The sequence below is a fragment of the Sinohyriopsis cumingii genome, chromosome 9, assembly GCF_028554795.1.
Source record: "Sinohyriopsis cumingii isolate HCF-2022 chromosome 9, ASM2855479v2, whole genome shotgun sequence".
Taxonomy (NCBI): domain Eukaryota; kingdom Metazoa; phylum Mollusca; class Bivalvia; order Unionida; family Unionidae; genus Sinohyriopsis; species Sinohyriopsis cumingii.
The window spans coordinates 45,020,020-45,037,981 of NC_142969.1; the positions used below are offsets into that span (position 1 = coordinate 45,020,020).

Below are 17,962 nucleotides of genomic sequence, written 5' to 3' on the forward strand. Positions count from 1 at the left end.
GAGTCCAGTTTAATATATAAAAAATCAGATTTAGTAATAATATTAATTGTGATCTTAAAAAAAAATTGTAAACTTTCAATTTTCGGTGCTGAATGATGAAATGTATGCAAGTCTCTGATTTGACCAGGGTTATTAGAAATCAGAATGCACTCATCAGATCTACGATTTAAGATTAAATGGGTATGTAACAAAAGGGAATTTGGAATAATAGTATATAAAGTTTAAAATAGCCAGAGCCATCTGTTTTTGAGAACTTCAATCACATTTTAAATTTTATTTGAGCAATGTAAATATCATTCTTTTAATGAGCATTGCATAATAATTTTTTATTCTCTTTCTTCATGCTTGCCATGTTTTTATCTCAAATATTTGTTTCAGCTGGCACAAGCTATAGCGAGACAGAGTTACGGGAGATGAGGTAAATCTTACACATTTAACATCACATTTTGGAATAAAATCCAAGCCATTACACACTGGGAATGTGTTTTCTTGTGAAGTTAAATGGTTTTTAATGAGATGCTATTTTCAACAAAAAGTAAGTTTGCCATTTTAGGAAGATATCTGAAACATTTTCTTTAAACATTTTTTTTATACTCCTTTGATCATTCTCTTAGTATGCATGCAAGCTGTTATAAAAAAAGAAATAAAGACTAAATAAAAAAGATAAACTTGGATATCATATTAAATATTACTACATTTTAAAAAGAAATTACGATCAGCATTTTCCTTTGCTTACTTTGCTCATCAGCTTTTGCCATACAGTACACTTTCATTATAATGTTGTCATTTGCAGCCATTAAAGTGACATTACCATACAATGAAATACATGCTAAATAAAATATTTAGTGCTGAATAATGAGATGGGGTCTATGACCATACTCACCTTGTTGTTGTTGTTGTTGTTGTAGAGTTTAACGCCATTTTTCAGCACAAGATAGGTTATACATTGCGGCCAGTATAAATGGTGGAGGAAGAACCAGGGAAAACCCCAGGAAGAACCACCGACCCACGAGAAGCTACTGGCAAGCTTTTTCACATACCCACATTGGCCGAGCCCGAGACTAGAACCCACGCAGACAGAGGTGAGATGGCAATGATCCATAACAGTGAGCGCTTTAGACCACTTGGCCACTTGGGGCCCCCTACTCGCCTTGTAACAGGAAAATTGTTCAATAATGGCCAGTACAAATTTGGTTCTGCTGTTGTATTGTGCTCCGGCAGATCAGGTTATATGCAGTTTTCTCCACTTATCGTTTGAAAAGAAACAGCATTGGAAGAGTTACTGTTTGAATTTGCTTTGGTTTCAGTTCAGTTTAGTTTTGTTTTATAGCACAGCAGCACAAGCAGGTTATTTAGTGCTGTTGCAGTTTGAAGTAGAATGCTTTGCCCAAGGACACAAAATGGTAGCCATTGATCCAATGGTAGGATTCAAACCAAACCTTGTAGGTCATTATCCCAGTGCACTTGAACACTGATACATCATGGGCTCCTGCCTCCATTAGTCACCTCTTGTGAACTGCAGGAGGGTGAATCAGCTCTATTCTACTTCCCCAGGCCAGCAGAGGGGTAGGGGTGGGGACTGTTTGAAAATGGAAGGTGACACAGTGTATAGTGGTAAAAATGCTGCATTGTTATCTGTTGAAGTCAGATTAATGATGTTTAAATTAATCTATTTTTATGCCTTACAACAGCAGTGTAGTGTTATGCTTCAAATTCATAATCATTAATATTTGCATTTAAGTTCTTTCAGGCACTGGACTGTTGCATCTGTTTTTTCAGTTACAAGTTTAAGTGTATTTATCTTCATTGCATCTTTGCTAGCTGAGGTTCCAATATCTCAGCAGATCTACAGCTTGATGGATTTATTAGATATTTCAGTGCTTTGGGTCTGAGAGTTTGATTGGATGTGGCAGAGAGCCACTGATTCAATCAAAATCAAGTTGTTCATATTTGAAAATTGTTCCCACATGATTGAGGCAAGAGGAGCACACAACTAAAATGGACTCATAAACAAGCAATTTCCCATTGCCAATCTTTGTTTGCACAGATATATTCTTTCCCTCAAATACACCTGTAACATCTTTTGTCTGGTACAAAGTCATACTTTCGATGTTAAACTTGCAAGATATCCTTTCAATGTCAGTTGCCTCCACCATTTTTGGCCGATGTACAATGCACCGCTGTTACACGCTATTAGTTAGTTGCATTACATACTAAGGGAGGCAAATCTAGATAGCCAGTAGATGTCACCAAGACAAATCACTGAAATATCTGATTGGTCCACCAAGGTGTACATAGGTTAACATATCATAAAATTGGCTAGCGAAGATGTCTTCATTGATGCACAATGTAATCTTTAAAATGCATGTTTACATTTTCATCAATGTATTTTTTGTATGTGTCTTTCCAGTAAGATTTTCAGGGAGAATAATATTTTGGTGCTGAGTGATGAAATTTATGCAAGACTCCGATTTGACCAGGGTCACTCCACGATTGCCAAGGTAACTGTTCTATAATGAATGTAAACGATAATGATTTCATGCTGATTTTAATAGACATCAATATTTCTTGTATGAAAAAATATTTTAATTTGCCTTCTATTAATTTTAATGCAGTCTAATTGTAGCCTCTATTTATAAATTAGTCATACTGTGTAATCTTGCCCTGCATCTTATAAATGTATGTGCTATATTTGATATTATCAAATCTCAGTAAAGATTTACAGTCTGATTAAAGTTTTACTTCCTTATGATCTGGTCTGAGTAAAGTTACATTCCATATGATTCAGTCCCAGTAAAGATATATTCCATATAATCCAGTCTCAGTAAAGATATATTCCATATGATCCTGTCTCAGTAAAGTTATATTCCATATGATCCAGTCTGAGTAAAGATATATTCCATATGATCCAGTCTGAGTAAAGTTATATTCCATATCTCAGCAAAGATATACTGAGTAAAGCTATATTCCATATGATCCAGTCTGAGTAAAGTTATATTCCATATGATCCAGTCTGAGTCAACTATATTCCATATGATCCAGTCTGAGTAAAGATAAATTCCATATGATCCAGTCTGAGTAAAGTTATATTCCATATGATCCAATCTCAGTAAAGCTATATTCCATATGATCCAGTCTGAGTAAAGATATATTCCATATGATCCAGTTTGAGTCAAGTTATATTCCATATGATCCAGTCTGAGTAAAGTTATATTCCATATGATCCGGCCTGAGTAAAGATATATTCCCTATGATCCAGTCTCAGTAAAGTTATATTCCATATGATCCAGTCTCAGTAAAGATATATTACATAAGATCCAGTCTGATTAAAGTTATATTCCATATGATCCAGTCTGAGTAAAGATAAATTCCATATAATCCAGTCTGAGTAAAGATATATTCCATATGATCCAGTCACAGTAAAGATATATTCCATATGATCCAGTCTCAGTAAAGTTATATTCCATATGAAACAGTCTCAGTAAAGTTATATTCCATATGATCCAGTCTGAGTAAAGTTATATTCCATATGATCCAGTCTCAGTAAAGCTATATTCCATATGATCCAGTCTGAGTAAAGTTATATTCCATATGATCCAGTCTCAGTAAAGCTATATTCCATATGATCCAGTCTGAGTAAAGATATATTCCATATGATCCAGTTTGAGTCAAGTTATATTCCATATGATTCAGTCTCAGTAAAGTTATATTCCATATGATCCAGTCTGAGTAAAGATATATTCCATATGATCCAGTCTCAGTAAAGTTATATTCCATATGATCCAGTCTCAGTAAAGATATATTCCATATGATCCAGTCTGAGTAAAGTTATATTCCATATGATCCAGTCTGAGTAAAGATAAATTCCATATGATATATTCTGAGTAAAGATATATTCCATATGATCCAGTCACAGTAAAGATATATTCCATATGATCCAGTCTCAGTGAAGTTATATTCCATATGATACAGTCTCAGTAAAGTTATATTCCATATGATCCAGTCTGAGTAAAGTTATATTCCATATGATCCAGACTCAGTACAGATATATTCCATATGATCCAGTCTGAGTAAAGATATATTCCATATGATCCAGTCTGAGTCAAGCTATATTCCATATGATCCAGTCTGAGTAAAGATATATTCCATATGATCCAGTCTGAGTAAAGTTATATTCCATATGATCCAGTCTGAGTAAAGATATATTCCATATGATCCTGTCTCAGTAATGTTATATTCCATATGATCCAGTCTGATTAAAGATATATTCCATATGATCCAGTCTCAGTAAAGTTATATTCCATATGACCCAGTCTGAGTAAAGATATATTCCATATGATCCAGTTTGAGTCAAGTTATATTCCATATGATCCAGTCTCAGTAAAGATATATTCCATATGATCCAGTCTCAGTAAAGTTATATTCCATATGATCCAGTCTGAGTAAAGATATATTCCATATGATCCAGTCTCAGTAAAGTTATATTCCATATGATCCAGTCTGAGTAAAGCTATATTCCATATGATATAGTCTGAGTAAAGATATATTCCATATGATCCAGTCTGAGTAAAGATATATTCCATATGATCCAGTCTGTATAAAGTTTTATTCCTTATGATCCAATCTGAGTAGAAGTTATATTCCATATGATCCAGTCCGAGTAAAGTTTTATTTCCTTATGATCCAGTCTGAGTAAAGATATATTCCATATGATCCAGTCTGATTAAAATTGTATTTCCTTATGATCTGGTCTAAGTAAAGCTATATTCCATATATATCATCAAGTCTGAGTAAAGATACAGTCAGAGTAAAATTTATTCCAATATGATCCAATCCAATCTAAGTAAAGATACATTCCTCATGATCAAACCTGTGTAAAGTTGTTAATTATGTTACCATACTTGTTTAACATCATGTTATTTTTCCATATTATCCAATATGGGGTTTTAATTACTTTGTATCTTGTTACAGTATTTTTCCAATGATAAGGCCATGGGGTGGATGGGGATGGGGGTGGGGGTGGATCGTCATTAAATAAAAAATTTCAGCAACATTGTGTAAAATTATTCAGGGATGGACTTATAACCAAGCATTGGTTTACAATAGAAGAACCGTGGTATTTTAATCTGACATCTCTTCCGTAGGTGTACCCAGAGGGGACAATATTGTCATCTGGTCTCTCAAAGTGGGCAAGTGCAGGAGGCTGGAGGGTATGTGACTAACTATTCAAACATTTGAAATTTACTTGCTTCATTTTGATTTCAAACAATTTCTGTCAACTTTTCAACAGTTATTGGTTGATATTAGATGCTTTTTAATGACGCTTTTTAGACAATATCATGCAGAGAAAATGTGAGCTAAGTGCCTTTTCCATGGTCGTACCAAGGAAATTGACCTTGACTGGTTTGGGTGAGTAGAATCTGTTTTGAGAGACAATAGTGTACAAAACGCTGTCACAATCAGTATTATCATTCAGTGGCTGCAATTGGTTTAAGCAACAAGGATTTCCATTAATCAGAACATATGTGATCAGGTCAAATGTGATCATTTTTGCTTTTAAATGAAAATGCCCACTTCAGGGGTATTTGCTGTGTGATTGGGAAATTGGCTGTTTATACTGATAAATGCACTAAAAAAACTATTAAACTTTTCATAAGGTATTCAGAGGTCATGCAGATATTTAACAAAATTGATATCTGCATTTAGAATCTGTTCATAAATGACAGATCTCCTGAACCAGCTGTCTTTTGAGTTTATTAAAATTGTACTTTATTCAGACCTCTTAACAGTTCTGATAGTGATAAGAAAAATGGGGAACCTGGCGAAGAGCCATAGAGATACAAAGCACACATGGTACCAATGGCTCACCCAGATCCCATGCAGATTATTGTTGATTGTATCTTTCCACACTTTTCTTAGATGTTGATAGGTAGATAAGTAGATCATAGATGTTTTTCTTAGATAAGTAGCATAAGATAAAGTAAAGTATATTGATTTTTATCTAAGAAAAACATGTTCAGAAGAACATGCCTGGAGTGTTGAATGTATGACACTGTCTTTGATTGGATGTATGACACTGTCTTTGATTGGACGTATGACACTGTCTTTGATTGAATGTATGACACCGTCTTTGATTGAATGTATGACACTGTCTTTGATTGAATGTATGACACTGTCTTTGATTGAATGTATGACACTGTCTTTGATTGGATGTATGACACTGTCTTTGATTGGATGTATGACACTGTCTTTGATTGGATGTATGACACTGTCTTTGATTGGATGTATGACACTGTCTTTGATTGGATGTATGACACTGTCTTTGATTGGATGTATGACACTGTCTTTGTTTGGATGTATGACACTGTCTTTGATTGGATGTATGACACTGTCTTTGTTTGGATGTATGACACTGTCTTTGATTGGATGTATGACACTGTCTTTGATTGGATGTGTATTTCTTTGATTGGATGTGTATTTCTTCGATTGAATGTGTATGTCTTTGACATGCCTGGAGTGCTTGATGCATATGTCTTTGATTGGATGGATATTTCTTTGATTGAATGTGTATATCTTTGACTGGATGTGTATGTTTTTCATTAGATGGTTATATCTTTGATTGGAGGTGTATGTCTTTGATTGGATGTATACATCATCGATTGGATGTGTATGTATCTGATAGGATGGTTATATCTTTGATTGGATGTGTATGTATTTGATTGGATTTATATATCTTCAATTGGATGGGCATGTCTTTGTCTTTGATTGGATATGTATGTCTATGTCTTTAATTGAATGTCTTTGACTGGATGTGTATGTACATGTATTTGATTGGATGGTTATGTATTTGATTGGATGGTTATATCTTTGATTGGATGTGTATGTATTTGTTTGGATGTGTATGTGTTTGATTGGATATGTATTTGATTGGATGGGTATGTCTTTGATTGGATGGGTGTCTATGATTGGATCTCTTTGATTTGATGGGTGTGTCTTTGATTGGATGGGTATGTCTTTGATTAGATGGGTATGTCTTTGATTGAATGTTTATGACTTAGATTTTGTTTGTGTTTAATTGTGTGTGTTTATCTTTGATTGGATGGGTATGTCTTTGATTGCATGTGTATATCTTTTTTTTTATGCATATGTCTCTGCATGTATATATTGTTCTTCTTTGAACTATTTACTTATTGGTTACCTTAGTAAATACAAACATATTTGCATCCTAACGTTTGATCATAGTACAGCAGAGATCGGGCAGTCTCTTTTATATTTTAAGAACCTTATACTGTACATGTATTTAAAAAGAGTATTAAATAGAAATATCTTTAAGAAATTTCAGCAAGAAAAGAACACTGGGGTTGCTGAAAAGATCCATACGTGGTATAGTATTTTATTCTCCAGTTCTTTGTTCAGAAATCCAAATAATAAAAAAACAAAATTCATACTGCTATTAAAGCCCCTTTATCCAAATTCCAATCTAGGAAGCTCGGACAGTGCAATATTGTCTGATGGTAATTTGTTGCATATATATACATACATGTGTGTATCTATATATATATATATATATATATATATATATATATATATATATATATATATATATATATATATATATATATATATAAAATCTGACAACAAACAGTGCAAAACTAGTATCTAAATAGCCTGAGCACTTTCGACTCTTAATGAGTCTTTTTCAAAGGCAAATATGAAACATAAGAGCAAGATAAACAAATAAAACAAAAAAACCATTGTGTTTGCAAAACTTTACATAACTGTTTCGACAGGAATTAAATTTAAGTTAGTTAGATTAGTTAGATACTAGTTTCGCACTGTTCGTTGTCAGTTTATTGCATTTATTTTAATCAATCCCTGACACACGTGATCCCTTGCTGGATCCAGTGCTCTTGAAAGGACTCTTATTCGCCATATGATTTGTATTCTTTATATATATATATATATGCAGCATACATGCCAGTCTGATTTTAATGTAGAGATCTAGTTATAATAATTATGTTATTCATTACACTAGGTCTGAAATTTTGATTCTAGTCCAAATATGATACTGTATGAATGTAACTCAATCTTTTTTCACAGCTTGGGTACCACATTTACCCTCCTGGCCTATCAGAGCTAAGGGAGGCTGTTCGTAGCGGGGCTAGTCATACCTATACATGTGCAGCTGCTCCTATACAGTATGCATCAGTTAAGGTAATACTGTACATTTAATTCTTGTCCACTTTTATATTTTATTTCTTGGAATCTTGAGAGCTTATATTTGTAACAAATCAACATGCCAGATTGACCATATAGAACTTTGCAAAACACACTTTTTTATAGAGTATTCAGAATCTCATTTAAAACCAGTAAGGAGTTCAGTTGTATAGCACTGAGAATACCTTATAAGTTTGTGTTTTTTCCTGAAATATTGCCTCATATTTTTGACTAATAAAGAAATATTTTGAAGAAAGTTCAACCATAAATGCAAAATTTTGAAAGAAATCTTAACTGTATAATTTTGGACATTTACTAAATGCAGCAATGACTGATGGTTTAACTTCTCTACCTTGCAAACATGATGGACAATCTGCACACTGTAATATGGAAAGATAGTTCATGTGGTCAGCTGTCATGCTACATTAATTGATACTAAATTAAGAATTAGCTTCCAATTATTTTGAATAGGCTATCTGCTATAGATAAAAAACCTCTAGGGATGATCTCTCAATATAACAATCGTATCTGATTTTGGATAACTTTAATGCAGAACTTTAACACTTTTGACGACAGTGACACTGGCAGAAAAGTGACTTATGTATCTTGCAATGCTCTAGTGAGATGCAAAAAAAATCTTCAAAACTAAGTGCATAAATATTAAACAAACGGTGTCTTCCCACCACAGTTTGAAGGGACATTATTCAGTGTAAGGGTTTATTCTTGGAAATGACAGGAACTTAGCTTACTTTGGAACGCTTCTTCTCACTCATTATAAAATTTGATGTCTCAGGTCACCCAGAATTGATAAGAACATCATTTTTATAACTGAATGGAATGGCATTTTCTTTAAGATTGTTAAGAATCTTTTTTCAGCAGGAGGGAAGTAACTTTATTGTGACTGCTTTGGCATTGGTAGGGCACTTACATCAAGATGCAGGAATCATTGTTGTTGTTGTTGTGGGGTTTAACGCCATTTTGCAGCACACAATAGGCTATATATGGCAACCAGTATTATTGGTGGAGGAAGAACCCGAGAAAACCCCGGAAAGAACCGCCGACCCACGAGAAGCTACTGGCAAGCTTTCTCACATACCCACATTGGCTGAATCTTAGACTCGAACTGACGCAGACAGAGGTGAGATGGCAGTGATCAGTAACGAAGAGCGCTTTAGACCACTCGGCCACTTGGGGCTCCTGCAGGAATCATACAGTAATTAATTTGTCCATCCATCTGTGCAGCACAGTCCATCTGACCATCTAATGCCACGACAAAATTGGCAACTCTAGTTCACTAGAAGTGATCGTTACTAGCTCTAATTCACTGCAAGCTCTAGTTTACCAGAAGTAATTGTAAATAGCTCCGGTATATTGCATCAGTACTAGCTCTAGTTCACTGCTAGCTTTAGTTTACCAGAAGTAATTGCTGTAGTTAACTGAAAGCTCTAGTTCAATGAATTATTTGTTACTGTCTCTAGTTCATCACACATAAATACATTTGTTGGAGCACTCTGGGCTAAAAATATAAATACTTTGAGGCATATTGTATTTTAGTGGATATCACTTTTCATGTTTAAAAAAAGGATATTTTCCTTGGTGCATAAAGTAAATAGTATGCTTTCTCTTGGGGAGGAGGTCCTATTTTCATCACAGGTGGATGATTCTAAAAATTCATAGTCATTTACAACTTGGAAGTCTGCTAAAATTGATACCAATTGATCAAATAAAGTTGGATCTACTAAACTGAATTCTTTCAAGGCACTTCATTATAACAATGTTGCGGTAGTGAATATATGTATAAGTTGCTATATATATATATATATATATATATATATATATATATATATATATATATATATATATATATGCAAAACATTTCTGTTTCAGATGTTGAAGGATGTGGCTGGTTGTCATGACTACATACTCCATACAACAAGAATTATGGAAGTAGTATCAGATTTTTGTTATAGGTAGACAGACTGGGGCATTTTCCCCAACTTTGTTTCTACTACAGTACTAATGGTACTTTGCATAAAGACAATGTTAACAACTGGAACTGCACAATCCATCCATCCATCCATACACACACACACACACACACACACACACACACTTGACATGTATAGAGGATAGTGTTTTGTACCATAATATATTGTGAGTGAAACCAAAGTTTAATAGGGAAAGCATGCAAACCCCATGTACTTTTGTCTAAGACAACAATTTCCAGCCTTACAACAACTATCATTAACATTTTGTATTGTATAAATGACGTTAAAATAATAATTTTTGTTGCTTCCTGATGGAGTTGCTATAACAACATTTTAAAAAGCTACACATTTTTTGCATCCTTATCTGTGCTTAACATAGCTGTTAAATTTTAGATAATATTCATCAAGTGGAAAAATCACAGGATTTTCCCAAGCAATGCATTACCATAGCAAGACACAAGCTAGGAATCCACCATATGTACTTGCTTATAAGTCAAATACAACTGTAAAACACATTAGACCCTAATCAGCCATCACATAATGTGCTAGAAGATCAGGGAATATTTTGCTTGTTTTACTGATTACTTCCAAATTAATGCCCATGCTATAAAGTGTAGTGATATGCTGAGACCTTTTAAACTGAAGCACAAATGTATTAAAATATTTCTAATACAGATGGTATGTCTTATACACAGGACACCATGACATGTGCTTTATAATAACTGATTTATTTATTGTTCCATGCTACATGGTTATAAATGGATATTACTTCATTTCTTGCTTTATTATTGAAATGTCAAATATTTTTAATTTTGCCCCAAAATGTTGAAATTTCAAGATACAACAGCAAATTAACTATAACATTTAATATCCATCCCATTTTCATTCATTAATACCTGGTATTTTATTTTCAGAGAGCTGACATCGATTGGTGTAAAAGCTCTAAAACCCACAGCTGGTTACTACATTTTCCCTGATTTTGCCATACTGCATAAGAAACTAAAACAGTATGGGATTGACACGTGTGAACAGATGTGTGAAGCCATGCTTGAAGAATGCTCAGTATCGGTCAGTAAATAATTCAGAAATGGAATTTTAAAAGAAAAATTTAAATTTAAACAAGCAGGGAGTAGCCTGGAAAAAGTATGTTGTACCTGCAAATAGTATTATGATGTACAAATGTTTTAACAGAAACATTTTGTAACGAATATGTAATTTGAAGATTTATAATAGTCAGAACTGTCAAAATGGTCACCTTTATATTGCAGTCACCTGATCACTATCATGTATATAATGGTCACCTGTTTTCTTCTGTCAGCTGCCTGGTCTTTGTTAGTTATTCCTCCTAATCTACTTGGAGGATTGCCATGAAACTTTAGGCACATGTATCCATCCTTAAATATCATTGGTCCTAGATGAAAATAGTGCTGCTTATACAGCCAGTATAGTCATTGTGGCAGCCATCTTGAAAAGTTTGTTATCACTACTCCTTCTAAATGAATAGTCGTATCAACACGGGGTTTTCACTAAAAGACCTCCTACAATGTCTTGTTCCTAAATGAAAATGGTGCTGATCTGATGTTCAGTATGGCCACCATCTTGAAAATCTTGTTATTAATACTCCTAATGAATGATTTTATCGTGGTTTTTTTCTCACTAAAAGTCTTCTTATGATGTCCAGTCTGTTCTAAATGAAAATAGTGCTGATCTGATGTCAGTATGACCACCAGTGCAACCATTTTCAAAAATTTTTTTTTTTTGTTATTTATTCTTACTCCTCCCGAAGTGATGGTCCTATTAATTTGGAGTATTCACTAAAATAAACTTCTTATGATGTCTGGTTAGTCCTAATCAAAATGGTGCTGATCTTGGGTCCAGTATGACAATCGCAGTGGCCATCTTGAAAATCTTATCATTGCTTCTCCCACATGGTCAAATCAACATGGACTTTTCTTTATAAGACTTGTTATGATGTTGGTGGTAAATAAAAATGGTGCTAATCTTACGTCCAATATAGACACCACATCAGCCATCTTGAAATTTTATTGTAATTCCTTATGAACAGAAAGTTGTATTGACATGACGTTTTCACCATATATTTCTTATGAAGTCCATTTGGTCTTAAATGAACATGCTGGTGATCTGACATCCAATATGGCCACCACACACCTTGAATTATGATTACTCCTCCTGAATAGATGGACATATCAGTGTGAGATATTCACTAAAAGACTTCTGATGATGTCTACTTGGTCCTAAATGAAAATTATGCCAATCTGACATACGATATGGCCACCACAGCAGCCATCTTGAAAATCTTCATATTGCTACTCCTCCTGAACAGAGTCATACTGACTTGAGGTTTCACCAAAAGATGTCTTATCATGTCTGCTTTGGTCCCAATTAAAAATAACTAACCCTCAATATGGCCATCATTGTGACTTATCTTTAAAATACTTTTAGATAAACTCAAAAATGGATGGTTATGTCAACATTGGCTTTTCACCAATAGACTTCTCATATCTAGTTGGTCCTCAATCAAAATGGTGCCAGTCATACATCCACTATAGTTGCACTGATGGCTGTCATGACAATTTTCTTGCCACTATTTTCCCTGAATGGATCTTTATAAATTGAGTTTTTCCAAAAAACTTGTAATAATGTCTATTTTGTCCTAAATGAAAATAGTACCCATCTAACATCCAACAAGTCCACCACAGCAGCTAATATGAAAATCTTATCACTAAAGAATATCAGAGATGGTTTCAACACCCAGCAGCTAAAAAGAAGAAAAAGTCTTGAATTCCTGGAAATACATTTAGCCCAGTAGAGCATCAGTCTCCTCAAAGGACTCTCGTTACTGCTTTTTTGGCTTGTCAAGATTTTTCAGTTTTATTCTAAATTAGTCATACATTCTAGGTACTGAATTTGAAATTTTAGCCAAAATTCATGGCAAGTAATTTTAAATATAAGCAAGTTCAATAAATAAATCGTTGGACTGCATGAGCTACATCACGTGTACTGCTTCTGATATTTACTGTCAGTTCTCTATAACTAGTAATATCTAATTCTCAAGTTGTTTTTTTGTCCTGAAGGCACAAATTATTATCATTATTTTTATCTTTTTTTAGGTAATGGCAGGTGGTCCTGCATTTCTGCGTCCCCTCGATGAACTTACGGTACGACTCTGCTTTGTAAATTTTGATGGAACCAAAGCCTTGCATGAGAGTCGTAAGAAAGGGCTACATACCAAACTTCAAGATAACTTTATACTGGAACATTGCAGACCAGTCTATGAGGGAATACAGGTATGTAGTCTGATCCCCAGCCCATCTCAAGCAAAAAGAAAAAGAAACCAGACTATACAGGTATGACTATCTGAATCCTTTACAGGAGTCCAATTTTTTGTAGGACTCCCAGCTTCTGGATCTTCAGTTCCAGCTCCTAAACTCTGTGTTTTCAAACTTTGGTCTTCAGTTTTCCATTTATTGGTCTCTGAATTTTTGAGTAAAATCATTGGCTTCCACTTAATAAAATCCTACAGAACATTATGCAAGTACACTAGTAATGAAACCTGAAGAAAAAGTTGTTTAGAAACAATGAACTTCTTGATCAACAGTAAAATCCATTTATAAAGGACGGTAACTCTAAGAATTTATTCTTTATGGGTTGATGTCCTTTATATGAAGGTGTCTTCTAAGACATGCATTACCTGAATTGCTTTTTGTATCCCTATATTTAAGCAAAGAGTGAGTATATTATCATTGCCAACATGCATCAGTCTGTTCATCCAAGACCAAGGCATTTCACTGCCCCCATGCATCAGTCTGTCCATCCATGACCAAGGCATGTCATTGCCCCCATGCATCAGTCTGTCCATCCATGACCAAGGCATGCCATTGCCCCCATGCATCAGTCTGTCCAACCAAGACCAAGGCATGCCATTGTCCCCATACATCAGTCTGTCCAACCAAGACCAAGGCATGTCATTGCCCCCATGCATCAGTCTGTCCATCCATGACCAAGGCATGTCATTGCCCCCATGCATCAGTCTGTCCATCCATGACCAATGCATGTCATTGCCCCCATGAATCAGTCTGTCCATCCAAGACCAACACATGCCATTGACCCCATGCATCTGTCTGTCCATCCAAGACCAAGGCATGTTATTGCCTCCATGCATCAGTCTGTCCATCCATGACCAAGGCATGTCATTGCCTCTCCTCCCACAACACTTTGGGATTTTAATGAACCTTTGTATGCTAGATATGTTGATGTAGATGTGCAGTAAGGTTTTACTTTTTCCACCCCAGAGGCCTAAGTGGTTAGGGCTTCCACCTCAGATGCAGGAGACTGCTGATTTGAACCCTAGCCTGAGTCATACCAAAGACTTATAAAAATGGTACTACTAGCTGCCTTGCTTGGCATTCAGCACTAAGAAGTTAGTGTTAGGACTGGTCAGCATGGTGTTAGGATAGTGTGACTGGGTGGGACATGATGCTAAATGTCTGCACCATGATGCCCCAGTGCTAGACATTACTATAAACTGCCACACTGCATACATCATAGCAATATAACTGAAAAATTGTTAAAGCTATGTTAATAATCTAAATCAGACATGCATCACGTACACTTTTTGCGAATGGTCAATTTTGGAGAAAAGTTCTTGCAAATTTGTGAAAAAGGGGTGATTTTGAGATTTAGCTAGTCATTATTTCTTCTTGAACACTGCTTCAAGGATTTAATTAAAACATTTGTGGGTTTAGTATCTGGTTGGTGTAGAGGCACAATATTTGGTACATTTATTTAAAAAATTGTGCCCCAACTAACAGCATTTTTGGACTGTTGAAATTACCTGTCTGGCTTGTTCTTATTAATCAGTAGTATCAATTATCCCATAGAGGACACCTGTCTAGCAATTATTAAACAATACTGAATTTCTTGCTTAAATCCATCTGCTAAATGAAGACTTTGTAAATTCCATCTTGTTAACATAATAAGGTGTTTTAGGTTAAATGAAAAAGATAAAACGAAAAAGTACATTTAAGTGGAAAGTTAGTTACCTACTTTGGATTGCTTAAGTGCAAACTACAAAGATGTGTGCAAGGCCAGATTTAGGCAAAAGCTAAACAAGCTATAGCTTAGGGCAGGGGTGTCCAAAGTCCGGCCCGCGAGCCAATTATGGCCCACGGTAAGATTTCATACGGCCCGCAGCTTCAGTCATATAATGTATTATTTATGGCCCAGATATGAATGAAAGGCAGAATTGTGTTTTTAGAGTTGTTCATGTCTGCCTGAGTGGCTTATATTTCGTTACATTGCCATTTGAAAAATAAAGATAATTGTGACAATGAAAATTGTTTTATTTATTTATTATTTGTTTTTTTTAAATTTATTTATTGTTCTATAACAGTGTATATTTGCATGTAACTTCTGTGGTTAAAAACCATCTGAAGGAACTATTGGCCCCCGGGCATTTTCACTTTATCAAATCTGGCCCTCTTTACAAAAAGTTTGGACACCCCTGGATTAGGGCCTCAGAGTCTTAAGGGGCCACTCAAATTTTCAGATTTTTTTCTCGATTTGTTACAGTTTTATTATAAGGGCTGTTCCATTAAAAAATACATGGGACCCATGGAAGGCACTTTTAAGTTGGAGTACTCAGTCAGAGATGTGAAATCAAAGTATACTTTTGAAAAACTGCCTTCCCTGGGTACCATGTTTGTTTAAATGGAACATCCCTAACTTATATTTAAGTAATAATTTAACCCATCTTTTCTTGCATTATATGTTCGCTGTTACCTATGCAATACATTTTATATAAATTAAGGTGCAATAATTAACAAAAAATTGCCAAGTTACACGGCCTTATTCTGTTAACACTTACCAATAGGGCCTCTACAGTTTCCCATAGCTTAGGGCCTCACCGTGTCAAAACCAAGCCCTGGATGTGTGCATATCTCACGTTTGATAAATATAAATCTGATCGTATAATATGCAGATTTACAAATCGTGTCTCAACAAAGACTATAAACTGAATACCAACATCATTTTACATACACTGTAATTTGTATATTTCAGGCTCTTAAGGGTTGGGTGCTGAAGAAATTAGAGAGTTAGAAAATCTTTGAAGAACGTGACAAGCAGTAACAAATGGAACTGTTTTCATATTTCACTATTACATGTATATTGTAATGAAAAGAAGAAAATGATTCATCTGGATGGAGACTGTATGCAGACCTACACAGTAAAGCCTCCTTGCTAAGACCATGTGAGATAAGCAGAAAAAGTTTGATTTGGTCTGATGTCCAAAACAGATGTTTGCTCTTACACAAAGAAAACAGAAATGACCAAAGACAGACATTTTTGGTAGCGCTGTACAGTTTCGTATTTTGCATATTGTTAGAATTTTAAAGAAAAAGATTTTCCCTGGCTTTCCTCACTGGTTATACTAGCTATTTAAAAAAGATCTTGTATATCATAGGTATAGTTCAAAGAACCTTTAATTCCCTTTATTTTGGTGTAAGATTGATGGGATATAGAGTATACAGCTTGGCCTTACTCCAGATGTGCACCTTTCAAAAAAGTCCTAGCTCCACATGGTCATTTTCACTTTCTGAACTTCACAGGTAAATTGTATAAAAAAGAGCTGATATATTTTTTTACATTTTATATATTGGGTAATTCATTCATTGCACTTTCAGAAGCTGGTATTGTCTAGTCTGGCAAAATTCATTTTCCCTATTTAAATAAGTGCTACGGATAGTGTACTTTAGACTAATTCAGGCTGATTTTATTAGCACAAGGGAGCAGTCATTTTAGCTAGCAGTGTTCTTAGATCATGTACAGTTTCCAAAAGTACAATATTTAAAGAAATGTCAGCCACATTACATTAATGTAGCATAGAGGTATGCCAACATTCTCTCCAGTGCATATTTTAAATGCAAACAACTTCACCTGACATGTCACTCTCTCAAAAGTACATAATAACTGGTGAGCGCCCCCTTTGAGGAATGGTCTCATTAGGATGTTCACAAAGAGATTTTATTTTGTAGGTGCGAATGACAGATCTTGGTTTATATCTAACTGAGAACAAGAGGTCTAAGTGAGCCTGATATTGCTCACATGTCTTGCATAACAATCATCCATTTCCCTATCCAGGCTTATTTAGCATTGTAAGGACACAACCCTATGTATGGTAAACCATCTTTCAACCTTCATAACTTGAAAATCTTACAGATTTTACTATAGTCTGAAATTAATTCTTTCCAAAGAAAAAGACAATTGTATCTGATCATAATCAGATTCTTCAAAGATCTTCATGACATAAACATGTTTGCCTGAACTCAGAGTGCCATATTTATGCTGTAGTGATTATTATTTTGTATGCATGATGGGTATTTAAAAAGATCTGAACATCATCGAGCTGTACACCAAAGTTCTTTGTTAGTGAACAGTATATCATTGTATCCCCTCAAAGTATTCACCATGCACCTCGGGGCCCCGAGTGGTCTAAAGCACTCTCCATTACGGTTCACTGCCATCTCACCTCTGTCTGCATGGGTTTGAGTCTCGGATTCAGCTAATGTAGGCATGTAGGAAAGCTTGCCAGTAGTTTCTCGTTGGTCAGTGGTTCTTTCTGGGGTTTTCCCGGGTTCTTCCTCCGCCATTAATACTGGCCGCCATGTATAGCCTATCGTGTGCTGAAAAATGGCATTAAACCCTACAACAGCAACAACAACAACAACAACCATGCA

General features: G+C 34.9%; 1 protein-coding gene across 1 annotated transcript in view; it reads left to right on the forward strand.

Moving 5' to 3' along the window:
• The window catches only part of LOC149791710 (uncharacterized), a 56,617-nt gene extending 38,999 nt beyond the window's left edge, over positions 1-17,618 (forward strand). Inside the window, exons 5-12 of the mRNA XM_089969243.1 lie at positions 379-418; positions 2,411-2,501; positions 5,145-5,210; positions 8,101-8,214; positions 10,105-10,187; positions 11,120-11,273; positions 13,337-13,513; positions 16,287-17,618. Coding sequence (XP_089825369.1) covers positions 379-418; positions 2,411-2,501; positions 5,145-5,210; positions 8,101-8,214; positions 10,105-10,187; positions 11,120-11,273; positions 13,337-13,513; positions 16,287-16,325 — 764 coding nt within the window. The 3' untranslated portion in view covers positions 16,326-17,618. The remainder of the gene's footprint in view (positions 1-378; positions 419-2,410; positions 2,502-5,144; positions 5,211-8,100; positions 8,215-10,104; positions 10,188-11,119; positions 11,274-13,336; positions 13,514-16,286) is intronic.
• The last annotated feature ends 344 nt before the right edge of the window (positions 17,619-17,962 follow it).